The sequence below is a fragment of the Choloepus didactylus genome, chromosome 19, assembly GCF_015220235.1.
Source record: "Choloepus didactylus isolate mChoDid1 chromosome 19, mChoDid1.pri, whole genome shotgun sequence".
In the NCBI taxonomy this organism is placed as follows: Eukaryota; Metazoa; Chordata; class Mammalia; order Pilosa; family Megalonychidae; genus Choloepus; species Choloepus didactylus.
The window spans coordinates 58965475-58981563 of NC_051325.1; the positions used below are offsets into that span (position 1 = coordinate 58965475).

The 16089-nt window shown below is 49.2% G+C and overlaps 1 protein-coding gene across 1 annotated transcript; it reads left to right on the forward strand.

The window, feature by feature from the left end:
- Window positions 1–4011: 4011 nt before the first annotated feature.
- FAM210B (family with sequence similarity 210 member B) lies at window positions 4012–14692 on the forward strand. Its single transcript, XM_037811915.1, has 3 exons — window positions 4012–4240; window positions 13206–13384; window positions 13584–14692. The coding sequence occupies exons 1-3, from the start codon at window positions 4055–4057 to the stop codon at window positions 13798–13800; spliced, it is 582 nt and encodes a 193-aa protein (XP_037667843.1). The 5' UTR covers window positions 4012–4054; the 3' UTR covers window positions 13801–14692.
- Window positions 14693–16089: the final 1397 nt, after the last annotated feature.

Consider the following 16089-nt stretch of genomic DNA (forward strand, 5'->3'; position numbering starts at 1 on the left):
CTCACTAATATGAAATAATTAGAATTAGCAAACTCATAGCAGAAAGTAGAGTACAGGTTACCAGGGGCTGGGGTGGGGTAAGGAATGGGGAGTTAATGTTGAAATTGTACAGAGTTTCTACCTGGATCGATGGAAAAGTATTGGCAATGGTGGGGGGGGGGGGCACAACATTGTAAACATGATTAACAGCGCTGAATTCTATATCTGAATGTGGTTTTAGGTTGTATATATGTTCCTAGAATAAAATTTTTTAGAAAACCCATAGAACTGTACAACACAAAGAGTGAACCCTCATGTAAATGGTGGACTGAAGTTAGTAGCATAATTATAATAATAGCTTCATCAATTGTAACAAAAGTACCATACTAACGCAAGATGTTAATAATAGGGAAAACTGTGTGTGAGAGGGTGGTATATGAGAGCTCTGAACTTTTTGCATGACTTTTCTGTAAAACTATAATTGCTCTAATAAAATAAAACAAAACAAATAATTGGGGTTGGGGACACCTTTGTTTGAACCTCACTCTTCCAGACTGCCAAATAAAGATAACAGCTCTTCTCAAAGTTGTTGGGAAGCTTGAAAGAGGTGAGACATGAGGAGGTGAGACGGGAGTTTCTTGGAGTCCGTGAACAACCCCGTAGGTCTCCCCAGCTGTGAGACTCAGGCGAGTCACTCACTTAATCTCCGAGCCTCAGTCTTCTCCACTGTACAGCCCAGGAGGTTATTGGAAGGGTAAATAAATAAGTGAATACATGTAAATATCTTAGAGCTGCACCTGCTACGAAGTAACTCTCAGTAATGGATTGTGACTATTATCATTATAATTATTTGCTGAATGTGGAAACTTTTGTGGCTGAAGAAAGCATCATCAGGAAGAGCAGGAAAATTTAGTTCCCTCACCCTTGCCAAAATTCGAATCATTTTAACAATGGGTGCCAGCCCCCTCCCACCCCCAGCCTCATGCCAGCCATTTTCTAACTGGCCTGTCTTTGTCTGTATTTCCTCATTTAAACAGCTTATGCCACCTGTTGGCTCTAGGTGGAATTGTTATTCTGCCTCTTGAGATTGTTTTCCTGAATGCCTTTTCTTTGTCAATGTCATTTTGCAGCAGGAGCTCAGGCTCTCCGGAATAATATCTATATGAGTCCTGTCATGGCACTTGACCAATGGCCCGGCCTCCAGACCCTGTGCATCCAGGTGCAAGCACATAAACAGGACCACTTCATCTCTTTGGTTCAACAACCAGACCCCGCTCCCTCATTACCACAGGACCTCAGCAGCCCCAACCCCAACCCCAAAGTCCCCATCCAGGGACTTTACAAGCATCGTTGTCAAAGAATTCTCCCCATAATCTCATGAGGTGGGGACTATTATTATCCTCCTTTCACAGGTAAGAAGACTGCAGCTGGCTCAGACAGGTTGAGTCACCAGTCTTAGGTCACGTAGCTTGCTACCAGTGGAGCTGGGACTTGAACTGGGCCAGTTGAGAGCCTGCAATCTTAACCACTCTTCTCCACCACCTCCTTGTACACATTTAAACAGAAGCATTTGCATCGAGGGCTGCTTTAGACCTTCCACAGACTCTCTTACTTATAGAGCTGTAACTCCATCTAACAAACTGTAATAAAATATTAAAATGCATACATGTCCAATATGATTTCTATGATTGTCTAAGAGCTTGAATGAGTTGAATTGCCTTTAGTTAACATAATATTACATCTTAAGAACGTTTTAAAACAACTTTATTGAGGTATAATTTACATAGCATAAAATTCACCTATTTTTAAGTGTAAGTTTTAGTTAATTTATACAGTTGAGCGACCATCACCACAAACCAGTTTTGGAATACTTTCATCTCCCCAAAGAGTTCCCTTGTTTTCAGTCAATCCCATCTACCACTCCATCTCCAGGAACCCCCTGAGCTGTTTTACGTATACATATTGTTTTGCCTTTTCTGGGCATTTCATATAAATGGAGTCTACGATGTTTGGTCTTTTGTGCCTGCTTCTCTCACTTACCAGAACGCCTTCGAGTAGCAGCAGTTTTTTTCTTTTAATTGCTGAATAATATTCCACTGTCAGGATGTACCACCATTTAGCCAGTCCCCAGCAGATGGACGTTTGGATGTTTCCAGATTTTTGCTAATATGAATAAACCCACAATGAGCATTTGCATCTATGAACATTATTGTAAAAGGTTTTTATGAACATGCATTTTCATTTCTCTCAGGAAGCTAGGAGTGGAGTTGCTGGCTCTTATGGTTAGTGTATGTTTACCTTTTCAAGAATCTTCCAAAGTGGCTGCACTACTTTGTAGTCACAGCAACAATGTATGGGGGTCATTTAGAGGACCTTTTTAATGCATATTTAAAACTGTGAGTATTAACATATATACATGACAGTGTTAACTTTCAAAGTATGATCCAACAAGTAGAGAACAAATTTCAAAGAATGCTATGGGTTACAGTTCCACAATTTCAGTTATTTCCATTACTGTAAAATATAACATATATACAGAAAGGTTTTAACTTTCAAAGTACAGCTCAACAGGCAGTTATATAGGTAATTTCAAAAAAAGTTGTGGGTTTCAGTTCCACAGTTTCAGTTCTTTCCTTATTGTGAAATATAGGATGTATACAGAAAGCGATAACTTTCAAAGCACAATTCAACGCAGAGCTATAGAGCAGATTTCAAAGAATGTTATAGTTTACAGTCCCACCATTTATTGCCCTCTAGCTGTTCTAATATCCTAGCATCTAAATATATATATATATGTTTACATAAAGTTTCAGTATTAGTAATCCTTTGTTAAATCCTATCTATCTGTTGCTAGCCCTTCCTTTAATTTAATCCTTTCTCGATCTTTAGGGACATCTTGGTAGTGACCACCCTAACTTTTTCATACTGAAAAGTGGTGTTCACAGTATGGGGAAGGGGGCTGCATCTGATTGTTGTTCTTAAAGAGGCTGTTGCCTCTAGGTTTTAGGACTTGTCTGGCATAGGAACACTCTGGTGGATTGAAGTTTCTGAGAGATGAAATGTAGTGAGTGAATCTTTTATAGAATCTCAAATGGAGACCTAGCTATTTCAGAACTACTGTTGGTAAAGGCATGGCATACTGTGGCTATTTGGGATATCTAGCTGGAGCTTGCACAAGAGAAACCTCCAGGATTGCCTCTCCATTCGATCTGAGATCATTTAGAGAACTTTTAAGTAAACTTTTATTTACATTTCTTTTCTTCTTTTGAGCTAACATGCAAACATACCTACAAATTTTTTAGGTTTCACCTGTCTTTAGGGTATAAAACCCACAGGCCAACTTGTACCCACAGTTTGGGAACCCAAGGCCCCTGGAAGGCAGGACCTCCAAAAGGTAAAAGAAACACACACACACACACACACACACACACACACACACACACACACACACACACCAGTGGGCGGAACCAAGGGCGAGCACTTTCTAGCCCCGCCCCCCCACACACACACACCAGTGGGCGGAACCAAGGGGGCGAGCACTTTCTAGCCCCCCCCACACACACCAGTGGGCGGAACCAAGGGGGCGAGCACTTTCTAGCCCCCCCCCACACACACACCAGTGGGCGGAACCAAGGGGGCGAGCACTTTCTAGCCCCCCCCCACACACACACCAGTGGGCGGAACCAAGGGCGAGCACTTTCTAGCCCCGCCCCCCCCCCACACACCAGTGGGCGGAACCAAGGGGGCGAGCACTTTCTAGCCCCCCACACACACACACACACCAGTGGGCGGAACCAAGGGGGCGAGCACTTTCTAGCCCCGCCCACCCCGCCTCGGTCTTCGGCTCCGAAGGGGCTGGACCGAGCCTCCAGCCCCGCCCACGCACCCCTCTCCGCGGTGACTCCGGGGTAGTGGGCGGGGCCGAAGCGGGTGCGCGCGTCGCCAGCCCCGCCCACTTCGCCTCGCACTCGGCCCCTGGGGGCGGGGCCGGCGGGCGGGGTGGGGAGGGCGCGCGCGGCTCGGTCCCCGCCCTCCTGGCCCTCGGCGGGCTCGGGTAGGCTGCACGGGCCGCGCCATGGCGGGGCTGCTGGCGCTGCTGGGCCCGGCGGGTAGGCTGGGCGCTCGCGTCCGGCCTCGGGCCACCTGGCTCCTGGGCGTCGCCGCCCCCTGCGCCCCGTCGCCCCTGGCCCTGCTCCTGCTCCGGCCGGGACCCGACGCCCGGCTGCTGCGCACCGCCCGCGGGAGCTGCTGCGGCCTCCAGGTGAGCCTCCCCGCCCCCACTGTGGTCCCGGGGCGCCCCGATCCCCAGGTGTCCAGAGCGCAGGGCCAAAGGCCGGCCACCTCTGCCGCGAAGGGAGCTGTGCACTTGCAGTGCCCGAGACCGAGCACCTGCAAGGTCCCCGACTCCCCCAGCGCCCTGCAAGCCAAGGAAGCGATCCACCCAGTGCACAGCCGGAGGAACTGAGAACCGGGCGTCTGGTGTGTGCCCGAGGCCCCACAGTCCGCAGTAGAGCCCGGGGTTCCGAGAGCGCAGGAATTCAGAGGGTTGTGGGTGGGGCCTCGACTTGGTGTTAGCTCCTCGCGTGGCCCTCGGGTCGTTCGCTTTTGAAGTCACTGAATGTCAAGGCGAAGGCCTCGGGGTGCTGCTCTCTCTAACACCCCCGGACGCTTGCTGCTACTCCCGCTTTATCTCACCAGGAAAGAGGCTGGAAATCAAGACTCGGGCACAAAATCCGTAGTGTGTTGTTTCATTATATTCCACTTTGAAATCTATTACAGTTTTTTTTTTTCTTTTCTTTTAAGTGGGTCTCTTTAAAGAAAAATAGTAATAAGAGGCGATGCAGCTGATCTGTAAAAAGAGCAAGATCATGCCAGTGAGACAAAAATAACAAACTGGGACACCCAGACTCTGGGTAGGGGAGCGCTTGAAGCTTTGAACCCTGGAGTTCCCTTGCCTGGAATGGAACAGGGCCCTCCGTATACTGGCACTGACAAAGCTCCAAAGGTCTCTGAGCCTTTTCCTGACCTTTCTCACCTTCTGGGAGACAATTTGGGGGACAATTCTGTGAGCTGGTGCTGGCCAAATACGCACCGAGTGCTTCCTGAATGTTCCATAGCGTTTTCAGTAAGTAGCAGAGCAGGACTTGATGGAGGCCTCCTGCCCAGGAGGAAACTTCCTTTCCTGCCTTCTCCTCCATCTGACTGGCAGCACGTGGGCCTCTAAGTCCTGAAGCCAGTTTAGGGATCCTCATGGGTCTGACACCTGCACACAGCTGGCTGCCTCCTGGTGATACTTCAGGGCTGGGCCCTGCTGACCCTGCCTCCAGGAAGTCTTCCCTGACAATGGTGGTACTTGGGCTGCCTCTGCTGGGCCCCTCGGTGCAGTGGGTGGGATCTTCTCTGCACTCGTTATCTGGAAGCCTGTGGGGACAGGGGCATGTCAGCTTGTCCCCTACGCAAGCCCTGGGGTGTGTGTGTGTGTGTGTGTATACAGTGGTGATGAGCATGTTCTCAGACTCCTGGATTCCTTTCTTAGCTCCTCACTAGTTATGTGGTGTTAATCAAATTCCCTCGCCTCTCTTTGCCTCAGTTTCCCTATCTGTAAAGTGGGATGTTGGTTATTCATATTTCGTAGAGTGTGAGTATAAAATCAGATAGTGTGTCTTCCTGACACCCAGTACATCCTAAAATCATGTTAGCTATGACTGTTACTATAATCACAGTAAATGTATAAAGTCACAGGCCCTGCAAGCTGCCCTTGTCTCTCCTGCTCTCTGGCAAAGGGGCAGAATCCACGCTGGTGGGATTAGAATGTAACATGAGGTTAGGACGAAAGATATTCATCTCCCTGAGAAAACAGTGCTCAAGTGCCACCTGGAAGCAGATGGAGGGCGGGCCTGGGCTTTGGCCAGAGCCCAGTACCTCCCCTGCCAGCTCTTCCTGGCTAGCCTCGGGCACCCCGTTTTGTCATTGGGAGGCAGGAGTGTGCAGTGTCCAGCTGAGGTCTCCGGAGGTGCCAGACATTTCATTAAGTGCTCAATGAGCTGGCATCCCCTGCCCTGCCTTCAGCAGGAGGGCTCTGCTCTAACTGGGATGGGGCTGTAAGGCCACGGGAGAAGCCTGCCTTTTCTCTTAGCTTTGTGCAGTGTCATGTGGACCAGCCGAGTTGGCCCACCCTGTCCACGTGCCACTTCCCACCTATGGGCTGGAAGTGTTGGGCTAAGGACTTGATCTCCCTGTGCCTCATGCGCCCCCTCATCTCCATTGGTTTTCCCTTAAATGCTCTTTTCAGGGAGGCCTTCCCTGATGAAACCTGCAGCCTCCCTCCCCAGTCCTCCCTGTCTCCTTTCCCTGCTTTGTTTCTCTCTATAACACTTGCCTGGTATTTTACTTTGCTGTCTCTTGCCCCCCTCCTCCCACCCTTACAGGTGCTGTGAGGGTGCGGTTTTGTCTGTGTTGTTCATTGCTCTGTCCCTGACACCGAGCATGGTGCCTGGCACAGAGCAGATGTGGGTGAGTGTGTGTGGCAGCAGAGCTTAGTTAAGAACAAAGACCTTGGAACCAGACTCAGGGTTTGGAGCCCCACTCCGCCAGTTAAAGCCTGTGTGATCCTTGGCAAGTTACTCAACCTCTCTGGGCTCCCAAGATCCTCCTGTTAGGTGGGGATGATAATTGTGCCCATCTCACAGAGTTGTTGTGAGGGTTATACAATTGAGTATTTTCAGAATAATGCCCAGTACAAAACATAATACAGTGTTTATGTGAAAGTGATTGATTGAATGAACGAAAACAGGTGTCACTCCAAACAATGTGAGCAACTCAGGGCAGGTTCTGTGGCTCATTCCCCAAACCTTCCTGCCTCTTGTAATATAGCACTTCGGACTTTAATAACTGCTGGGGGCTGGGGGCTGGGGGTGTCATACACACATGGTGTAGGGAAGCATTTTATCTAAGTGCAGACACTCAGAGTACCTAACACTTTTCAGGTACATAAGATAATATTTAATGAAGAAATGAAGGACCAAAATTTTCCATCCCTTCCGAGTCACCCACTCATAAATCTCCATTTCAGCTTCTTTCGTCTCCCCCAGGGCTAGGAAGAAAAGTGCATGGCTCACAATGCTTCAAAATAATTCCTTCTACCAAGATAAAAGGAAAAAAAGTGTCCAAGTAATCTGCCCTTCTAGAGAATGCTAGAGGCTGCTGTGCTGGCTGGCGGGGAACAGTCTCCTTGCCCCTGTAGCTGAATGTTTTGTTCCTTTCATGGTCCTGCAGTAGATGCTGGTTATGCTGTAGCTGGAAGTCGCTGCCTTTTTTGTTTTTCTTTTTTAGCCAGAGGCCATTTGCCAAAATAGACTTTGGAAAGACGGCTCCTTGAAAAGAGACAGTGGGGAGTGGACGGGACGGGGCATAATTACGTTTGGCTGGGCCCCGGGTCAAGGATGGGAAAAGAGGACCTTCCTCACGTCGTCGGCCTCACAGCGTTGTTTGGCACGTGGCTCGGTCTGGAGATTGTGCGTCTGTCAGCATCCCGCGGCTGGCAACTCGCCGGTCTGCGTGCAGCACGTTCAGCAGCCGCTGAAAAGTGGGCATGGCTGGTGTGTTGGAAGGAACCGGAGTTCCAAGCAGACTGCTCTGGCTGTGGTGGCAACGAGCCTCAGAAGGCTTCACAGAAATGAGATGAATGTGCCGGCTCACAGCAAGGAGGCCGATTCGGTTTTCCTTGACGATCTGGAAACTGCTGGTACCTGCGGGTCATTTCGGAGGCCCTGTGCCCCCCTGGTGACGAGCGCAGCACCCAGTCCAGCCAGAGCTTGCTTCCCCACTCTCAGCCTCAGGCTCTTTCTTGTCTGTCAAAATGAGAGTAACCATGGATCATACATCTGGGGGTCACGTGGATCACACATCTGGGGGTCGCGAGGGTTTCTATGAATTGACAGCTTTAAAGTGCTTAGCCAGCACCTGGCTCAAATGAAAGGACTGTCGTGGGGACAGAGGCAACTTTCCTGAGACCTTTCAAAAAATGTTATACTTTACAGCTTATTGGAATTTAATCTCTGGAACACCATAACCTGAATAGTTCCCCCCCCTTTTTAAAGTGCTTTTGTAAGTTTGAAATATAACACCCAGGGAAAGCTAAATGGGAAGGATGGTACACTGCTTGTCCCCATCTGTTTTGGTTTCCCAGGTTGCAAAAGCAGATAACATGAAATGGTTCGGCTTAAACAATACAAATTGATTAGCTTACAGTTTTGAGGCCGTGGAAGTGTCCAAATCAAGGCATCATCAAGAGGATGCTTTCTTCCCAAAGACAGGCTGCTGTTGATCCCTGGCTCCTCTGCCACATGACATGGCACCACATGGCAGCATCTGCTCGTCTCTCCTTTCTCTTCTGGGTTTCGTTGCTTTCAACTTCTTGCTTCTTTAGCTTTCTCTCTGTGTGTTCATTTCATTTATAAAGGACTCCAGTAATAGGATTAAATCCCATCCTGAATGTGGTGGATCACACCTTAACTGAAGAACCTTCATCAAAAGATCCTACCTGCAATAGGTTTACACCCACAGGAATGGATTAAGTTTAAGAGCATATTTTTCTGGGGTATATACAGCTTCAAACCACCACACTGTCCCTGTGGTCTGGACATTCAGTACCCCTGGACTGAGCAGCTTTAACGAAATTGAGGGAGATAATTCCAGGACCAAAGCTTCCAGGTTTGCATTGGTTGGTTTATGTTTTTCTAGCCTCTGCTGTAGTTTGGGAATGAAAGAGATCTCTTTTAGTGGGGAGATAAGGAAAAGACTAATAAACCTGAGTTTTATAAGGACTTTTGGGGGCAGGCACAAATGAGGAGCCGTCGTGTGTGACTGAAAATCAAGGATGATTCTGAGCAAATTCAATCCAAGGCTGAATTCCATCCCCTCCTTGCCTTGCCCAGAGGACCTTCAGTGTGGGCTCCTTTTTGGGGGACGGTGGAAAGGTCTACCCTGTGGCCTCCTTATCTTCCGCAGACACGCAACAGCTGCGATTTATCTTCCCAGACCTCAACTGCCCGTCATCGTTGCAGTCAGCGCGTGGCCTTCGATGCCTGCGTGACCTTCCGGGGCAGAGCAGACACTCCCTTTGGTTGGGAGGATGACATGAGCTGTGGCACCCAGCCTGCCCTGCGAATTTTTAAGTGTTTACTGTGTATGTCAGTTGAATTAAATCCTGCTTTATAAAAAGAATGAACTGCTAATACACCCTACAACAAAAGATGAGCCTGGAAGGCATTATGCTAAGTGAAAAAGCCAGACACAAAAGGTCGCACTGCATAATTCATGGAAGTCCAGAATAGGCAAATCCTCAGGGACAGGAAGTAGATTAGTAGGGGCTGGGGGCTGGGGTAATGGGGAGTGACTGCTAATGGGTACGGGGGGTGAAAATGTTCTAAAAGTAGATGATGGTATTTGCACAACTATATACAAAACTTGTTTGTCTGTTAGAAGGAGAGACATCTGAAGAGACGTCACTGCCCTCCAGTACAGGTATGGGGTTGCAAAAGCACCACCCACACGGGCTCTGATGAAAGACCTTTCACTCACAGAGAAGAACAGTGCAGTCAGCTTCACTGGCGGGTGTCCATCGGGGTCCCACGGGGGGATGGGTTCTGTGCACAGCAGACCCCACCTGTACCCCCTGCAGGCCCTTTCTCTTCTAGGGGATTGTGCTTTATCCGTCCACTCTGACATACCTGGGCCTGCGCTCAGGAGGTGTTTGTGGGTCCCAGGGAGGGCGGCAGGCCATGCCGGGACTGCCCCCACCACACCACTGGACTGTATGCTCAGACGGGTGAGCTTGGTGGTTGTAAATGATATATCAAAAGGCTGTTATCAAGAAGTCCCACTTTAGTAGCTACGAAAGTGAGTGGCAGACGCTGCCTCTGCAGCTCCCTGTGGAGCCCCGGCTGTGCCAGGTCTGCTCCAGGTGACCTGCTCCAGGTGATCTGCTCCAGGTGACGCAGCGAAGGACAGACACAGACTGGCAGAGCGTATGTTCTCAGGCAGAGAAGGAACAAATGAACACAGGGGGACCAGGTGGGAGGCTGTCCTGCTAATCCAGGTGAGAGACCAGGGTGGCCTGGGCTTGGGTGGCAGTGGTGCAGGAGGTGAAAAGGGGTAGGATCCAGGTACAGAGGGAAGGACAGCCAGTAGGGTTGCTGGTGGACTGGATGTGGTTTAGGATGGAAAGACAGGAGTCCAGTGGCTCAGAGCATGTGGCCAGAGTGAAGGAAGGCTGGACGGGCTGGAGGAGGTCGGAGGGGTGAGGAGCTCTGTTTGGACCTTCTGCCTGTGAGTTGCCTGTTGACCTTTGGCCTTAGTGGATATACAGATGGAGCTGTGGCCGCTGTAGGCCTGGGTGGGAGTAGGGCCAGGCCCTGGCCAAGATCCTGCTGGGTCCACTCAACTGCCTCGCTCCCAGGCCCCTCCCTTGGGTAGACATGCTGCCGAGTGAGTTGTGGAAAGAAGCCGAAGGGCCCCCCTGATGTGGCTTCCCCTAAAGTCACTGGCCCCAGGTCCCCAGCCATAATTCTGCTTTTAGGATGGGACCTGTCCCAGAGGCTCCCCGCTGGTGTTTTAAGTTTCTGCCCACAACCCAGGGAGTTTCTTGGCAGTCGTGGTCTGGATGTGTCCGTCAGAGAAAGAAAACATGTTAAGTCACAACAAGAGTCACTGTAAAAAGGCAACAAAAAAGGAATTTCATTTGAGAGACAAGGAACAGGAGGCGAGTTGAAATAAAGGGCTGAGAGCACACTGGCCAGTGGCCTCTGGGTGCCCCAGAGCCGACAGTGCCTTCTGCCTGTGGCGGGGTGGGAGGAGGGCCTGACCCGAGAGAGGGGCTGACGGGGTCCTGAGGACTGGGGAGGAGTGGGGGGCTCCGCAGGCCGGGGGAGGGGACCGCACACTACAGGAGGGGTGGTGTGCTGGGGTGGGGGTGCCGAGCAGGCCTGGGGCGACAGTGAGAAGGGAAGAGGCGAGGGTGGGCAGGATGGCAGGCAGTGAAGGGATCCCAGGAGGGAAGGGCCCACTGCACTTCTGAAAAACACATCACATGCAGAATACAGGCTCACCGCAGTAAATGTCCATGCTGCAGAAGTGTAAAATCTGAAAATTCTCCCTTCGCGTCTCCACCCCTCCATGCCCCTCCGCAGATTCCATCTCTGTTGATGCCTCATTCATTCACCTTTTGTGGGCCAGGCCCTGTGCTAGGAGTCAGGTCTACGCAAGGAGCAGACAAGGTCCCTGACGTCTGCAGGTCACACATTCTACGGGGAAGACATCGACAGCAAACAATGAAATAAGGCCACTCCAGATGTGGAAGCTGTGATGAAGGAAATGGGTGATGTTATAGGGGATTGCCGTGGTGGAGTGCGGCATCTGCAGCTAGGTTAACCACAGAGGGCCTCTTGGAGGAGGTGGCATTTGCATTTCCATCTGAAATGTGAAACGGAGGTTGCTTTGGGAGTGCTGGGTGAGGAGTACCCCAGATGGCAGGCTCAGCAGGTGGGGAGCAGGGCAAGAAAGAGGGGAGCCAGTGTGGAGAGTACACCAAGATGGCAGGAAAGGCAAGCAGGGGCTTAGCTGGCAACCCTGGCTGATCCTGTTAGGATCTCCTGGGAAATTTATAACAAGTCCCAGTGCCCAAATCTCACCTCAGGTGGGTAAAATCAGAGGTTGGGTGCCTGGGCTGTGGTACAAGCAGGAAAGCTCTCTAGGTACCTGCAGCTTCTGGGCCACCTTGGGAGCTTGTGAGAAACGCAGCATCTCAGGCCTCCCCTACATGTGCTCAGAGGCTCCCCCACCGCAAACCAGAGGCAGCACTGGGGGTTCCCCTCCAGCCTGGAACAGGCCTCGCCGTGCAAGCACACCACTGTGGGGTTGGCAGCCTGCTGCTCTGCACGACCTGTGTTATTTCTTTGCATTCCAGGTAGGGCTGACCCTGTTACCTGGGGAGGCTGGGCTGTCGTTCTCCTTCCTTTTGCCTTTGAAGTGTGGCGCAGCTGCAGCCTCTCTGGAAATACAAGGATGAAGCGATCCAGTTGCAAAGTCAATAACAAACTAATTGACCCAGATAGGCCGAGTCTGCCAAGATGAGCTCTGAAGACTGTTGTTAGGCTTGAAGAAATTATCACGTGAAAAAAAAGACACTGTGCGTATCAAGAAGGGGTTATTTTGTTTTTAATCCAAGTGGTGGTGTTTCCTCCCTAATATCCCAGGCCCTTTAGGTTACTCAATACAAGTTAACAGACGCCACTTGCAGGGAATCACTTCTGTACAAATCCCAGTCTGTGTGCTACCTGGAATCAGTCCTCTCTTTATCTGTTCAGGTCTCTGGTGTAAATCTTGAGCTTCTGCTCCATTTATTTCGCACCCACAACCCTTATTTATTTGGAGTATAACGTGGTGGTTGTGTGGACTCGGACGGCCTGGGTTCTAGTCTTGCTGACTTTGGGCCTTCTTGTGCTTCTCGTCTGTGAAGTGGGAAAAATACCACCGTCTACCTCAGAGGGTTGTCATGAGGCTTCCACGCGACAGTGAACAGAGAGAAAGCATCGAGAGCATTGCCCGGCTCGGGGAAGGTGCGCAATAAATGATCACTGTGGTCCACAAGTCTGGGACCCCAGGACCCTACCGTTCGTCGTGCTGACGATGTGGGTGTCAGCCAGCCCCCCCCAGAGAGAGGTCCACAGGGCTCGGGTTGGTGAGGAAAGAGAGTATAACACGAGGATAAAGGCCGGGGTCACCAGTGTCTTGGTCCCAGGGCTCCCGTGACAAAGTACCGCAAACTGGGTGTCTTAAAAGAACAGAAATGTGTTGTCTCAGTTCTGGAAGCCGGAGGTCTGAAATTAGGGTGTCAGCAGGGCCATGCTTCCCTGGAAACCTGTAGGGGAGAATGCTTGCCTCTTCCAGCGTCTGGTGGTTTGCCGCAGCCACCACGCTTTGCTGTCTGCCTCCGTCATCAGGAACGCCAGTCACAGAGGATTAAGGGCCCCCCCACTCTGGTAGGACCCCATTCTCACTGCACTCATTCTATCTGCAGTGACCCTGTGTCCACGTCAGGTCACATTCTGAGGTCCTGGGGGTCAGGACTTCAACTTATCTTTTGGGGATGACAGTTCAACCCAGAACGCCCAGGACTGGACCCCTCACTCCTGCCCTACCGTGTCCCCTCTTTGCTTTGTGCACAGGAGCCCAGCAGAGCCCCTGGGACCACAGGCAAGGGCAGCAGCAGCAGCGCCGAGGAGCAGAAGCAAAGCAAGTCGCAGCAGCTGAAAAAGATTTTTAAAGAATATGGTGCCGTTGGCGTGTGTCTGCACATTGGAATCTCCTTGATCTCCTTGGGCATAATTTACATGGTTGTTTCAAGGTAAGATTCTTGAGCGTCGTAAATAGTTATTTTTTGCCATTGTGTAAGATTCCCTGTAAGACCTTTTGCTTTATTTCTACGGCTTTTTATTCATCCAGCTACTTTCATTGCATTTTTAAACTTACTGTAACTCTCAGCCAGTTGACTTCTGAATTCGGTCCCCTGCTGTAATCGCTGTTTCCTTGGTCTCCTCCCTCAGTGGCGTGGACATGTCTGCAGTCCTGCTGAAACTCGGGATTCAAGAGTCCTTGGTGCAGTCGAAGGTGGCAACGGGCACGAGCACCTTCGTGGTAGCCTACGCCATCCACAAGCTTTTTGCCCCAGTGAGGATCAGCATCACTCTGGTCTCCGTGCCCTTGATCGTCAGGTATTTCCGGAAAGTGGGATTTTTTAAACCTCCAGCTGCAAAGCCTTGACGAACTCTTCAACTGTAGGCCCAGACAACCTATTTCTTTTAAAATCCGCATTTTGGATGAGTTTTAGCCGTGTAGGTTTTTGGGGGGTGGGGGCAGGAGGCTGATTGCTCTACTCTTCTCATGGATGTTTCCTCTTTGCCAGCAAAAGTCAGGTTTTTGAATAATTGTCACTTTTTGTTTTATCCATTTTGTTAATGCTGTCATTAGGGCATGTATCCGTAATCTAAAATGTCAGCAAAACATCGGAAATGAGTTGTCATCTCAAACAAAATTGTTCGCCTACAAGGTGTTCCCTCTGGGAGATGAGGGTGAGGGTCTGTCTGCAGGAGCCCCAGGGGGTTAATCTCTGCTCCTTGTTCAGGAAGAGCAGTGATTAATTCAACTTGTTTTAAAATTCCCTTTCCTCCAATAATTGTTGTCAGGGTGCCTGTGGTTTAATATGCAATATTCTGCAAAGCAGCTGCCAATGCTGCAATTAAAGCAAGTAGAATTTGAGAATTAACCATATGCAATCAGTATCTAAATTAGCATCAACACTTGACATTCCTTACATTTGGGGGAAAGAAAAACAGTATTTCGAGCATGTTTTGCCACTTCCAAAACACCTTCAGATCTGGCCATGACAGGACCTATCTCGGGGCTTTCTTGAAGTTTCACTAAAGTAGATCAGGGTCATTTGTTTTCAATTAGGTAAAATTTGGAAACCTTGTCCAGTAGTTTGGCTCCTGACCCCCATATTCACAGAGGAATTTGGATACGGCATGCACTGGTTTGCTAAAGCTGCCAGAATACAATATCCCAGAAATGAGTTGGCTTTTACAATGGGGATTTATTAGTTTACAAATTTACATTTCTATGGCCATGAAAATGTCCAAATTAAGGCATCAAGAGGAGGATACCTTCTCTGAAGAAAGGCTGCGGGCATCCGGGGTTCCTCTGTCACATGGGAAGGCACATGGCCAGCATCTGCTGGTCCTTTTTCTCTCTGAGCTCTCTCCAAACTTCTCTGGGTGTTTCTCTCTGAGCTCTCCGGGCTTTTTCTGTCTTTTTATCCTCATAAAGGTTTAAGCCCCACCTTCAGTTGGGTGGGCCGCATCTCAATTAAAACAACCTAATCAAAAGTTCCCACCCACAATAGGTCTGCACCCACAGGAATGGATTAAAAGAACATGGCCTTTTCGGGGGTACGTAAGAGCTTCAAACCACCATACTGCATACATAAAAAGCTGAGACAATCTCTGCTTAATCCTCTGTATCTCTAACTTTGTACATTCCAGAACCATCACAACATTCACATCGTGTAGCTGACATTTAATTGACTTAAAATTGTAAAAAAATTATTTTGTATCACTCCCCATAAAGGAAAATTAGTATAACTTGTTATAAATGGAAGGCAACTAAGATAAATACAAAACAGAGAGGGGCAGGGGTGGGCTTGGGCAATGTAATTCAATTCTGAGCCGGTTTTGCTCTGTGAAGAGAAACCTGAAGCCCCTAATCACTCTGTTATGGAGATTAGCTAAGTGTAGAAATTCAAGCACCCTGGACCCAAACTGAGACTTTTTTCATTGAAGTAATCAGATCAGGCAGTTGGAAAAGGAATTCCTTCCTGTGGGATTCTGCATCACTTAATGCCACCCCAGACCATACCACGATGCTGGATGCTAGGCGCTCGCTCAACATTCTGGGGAGCCTCCATTTAACCATTTCTGCTCCGCACTGTGGTTGACAGAGTTGTTTCGTCTCTATGGCTCTTCAGTCTTTTTCTTTTTGTTTTAAACATTTCATTTGGGCCATTCAGAAAACTAAAGGAACTCCAAGCTGACCCTCCTAGTTTTTTCTGAGATGTGGCTATTTTGATGGCTCCCTAGTCAGCCCATAATAATCAACATCAATTTTTTCATTAACTTTTAAAAGAATCTTTGAGGAGACAAGTTCTCTGCTTGCAAGATTTTTCAAGTGGAACCGTTTTTTTTTTTAAAGCAGCCTGGCACATTGCCAAAAGGTTGTACAGATTTAAAGTTGAAACTGCCTTTCTGGAACCCAATTCCAAGGATGTATTATGCCTCTGAACAAGATGCCCCTCATGTTAGTCCCTGCAAGGATTTGGAGTATTTTAGTCTCGTTCTGTATAATTTAATCGGTGACCTGTTGGCTTTGGCATCCTTGCCACTTTCTTTACCAGATTCCCTACCATTCAATTTCCTACTTATGCCTATGCAAAAAAAGCTGATAGTGATCCCTGCAGGTTTAAGTTTAACTCTTAGACTTTTACTCTTAATTAGGAGT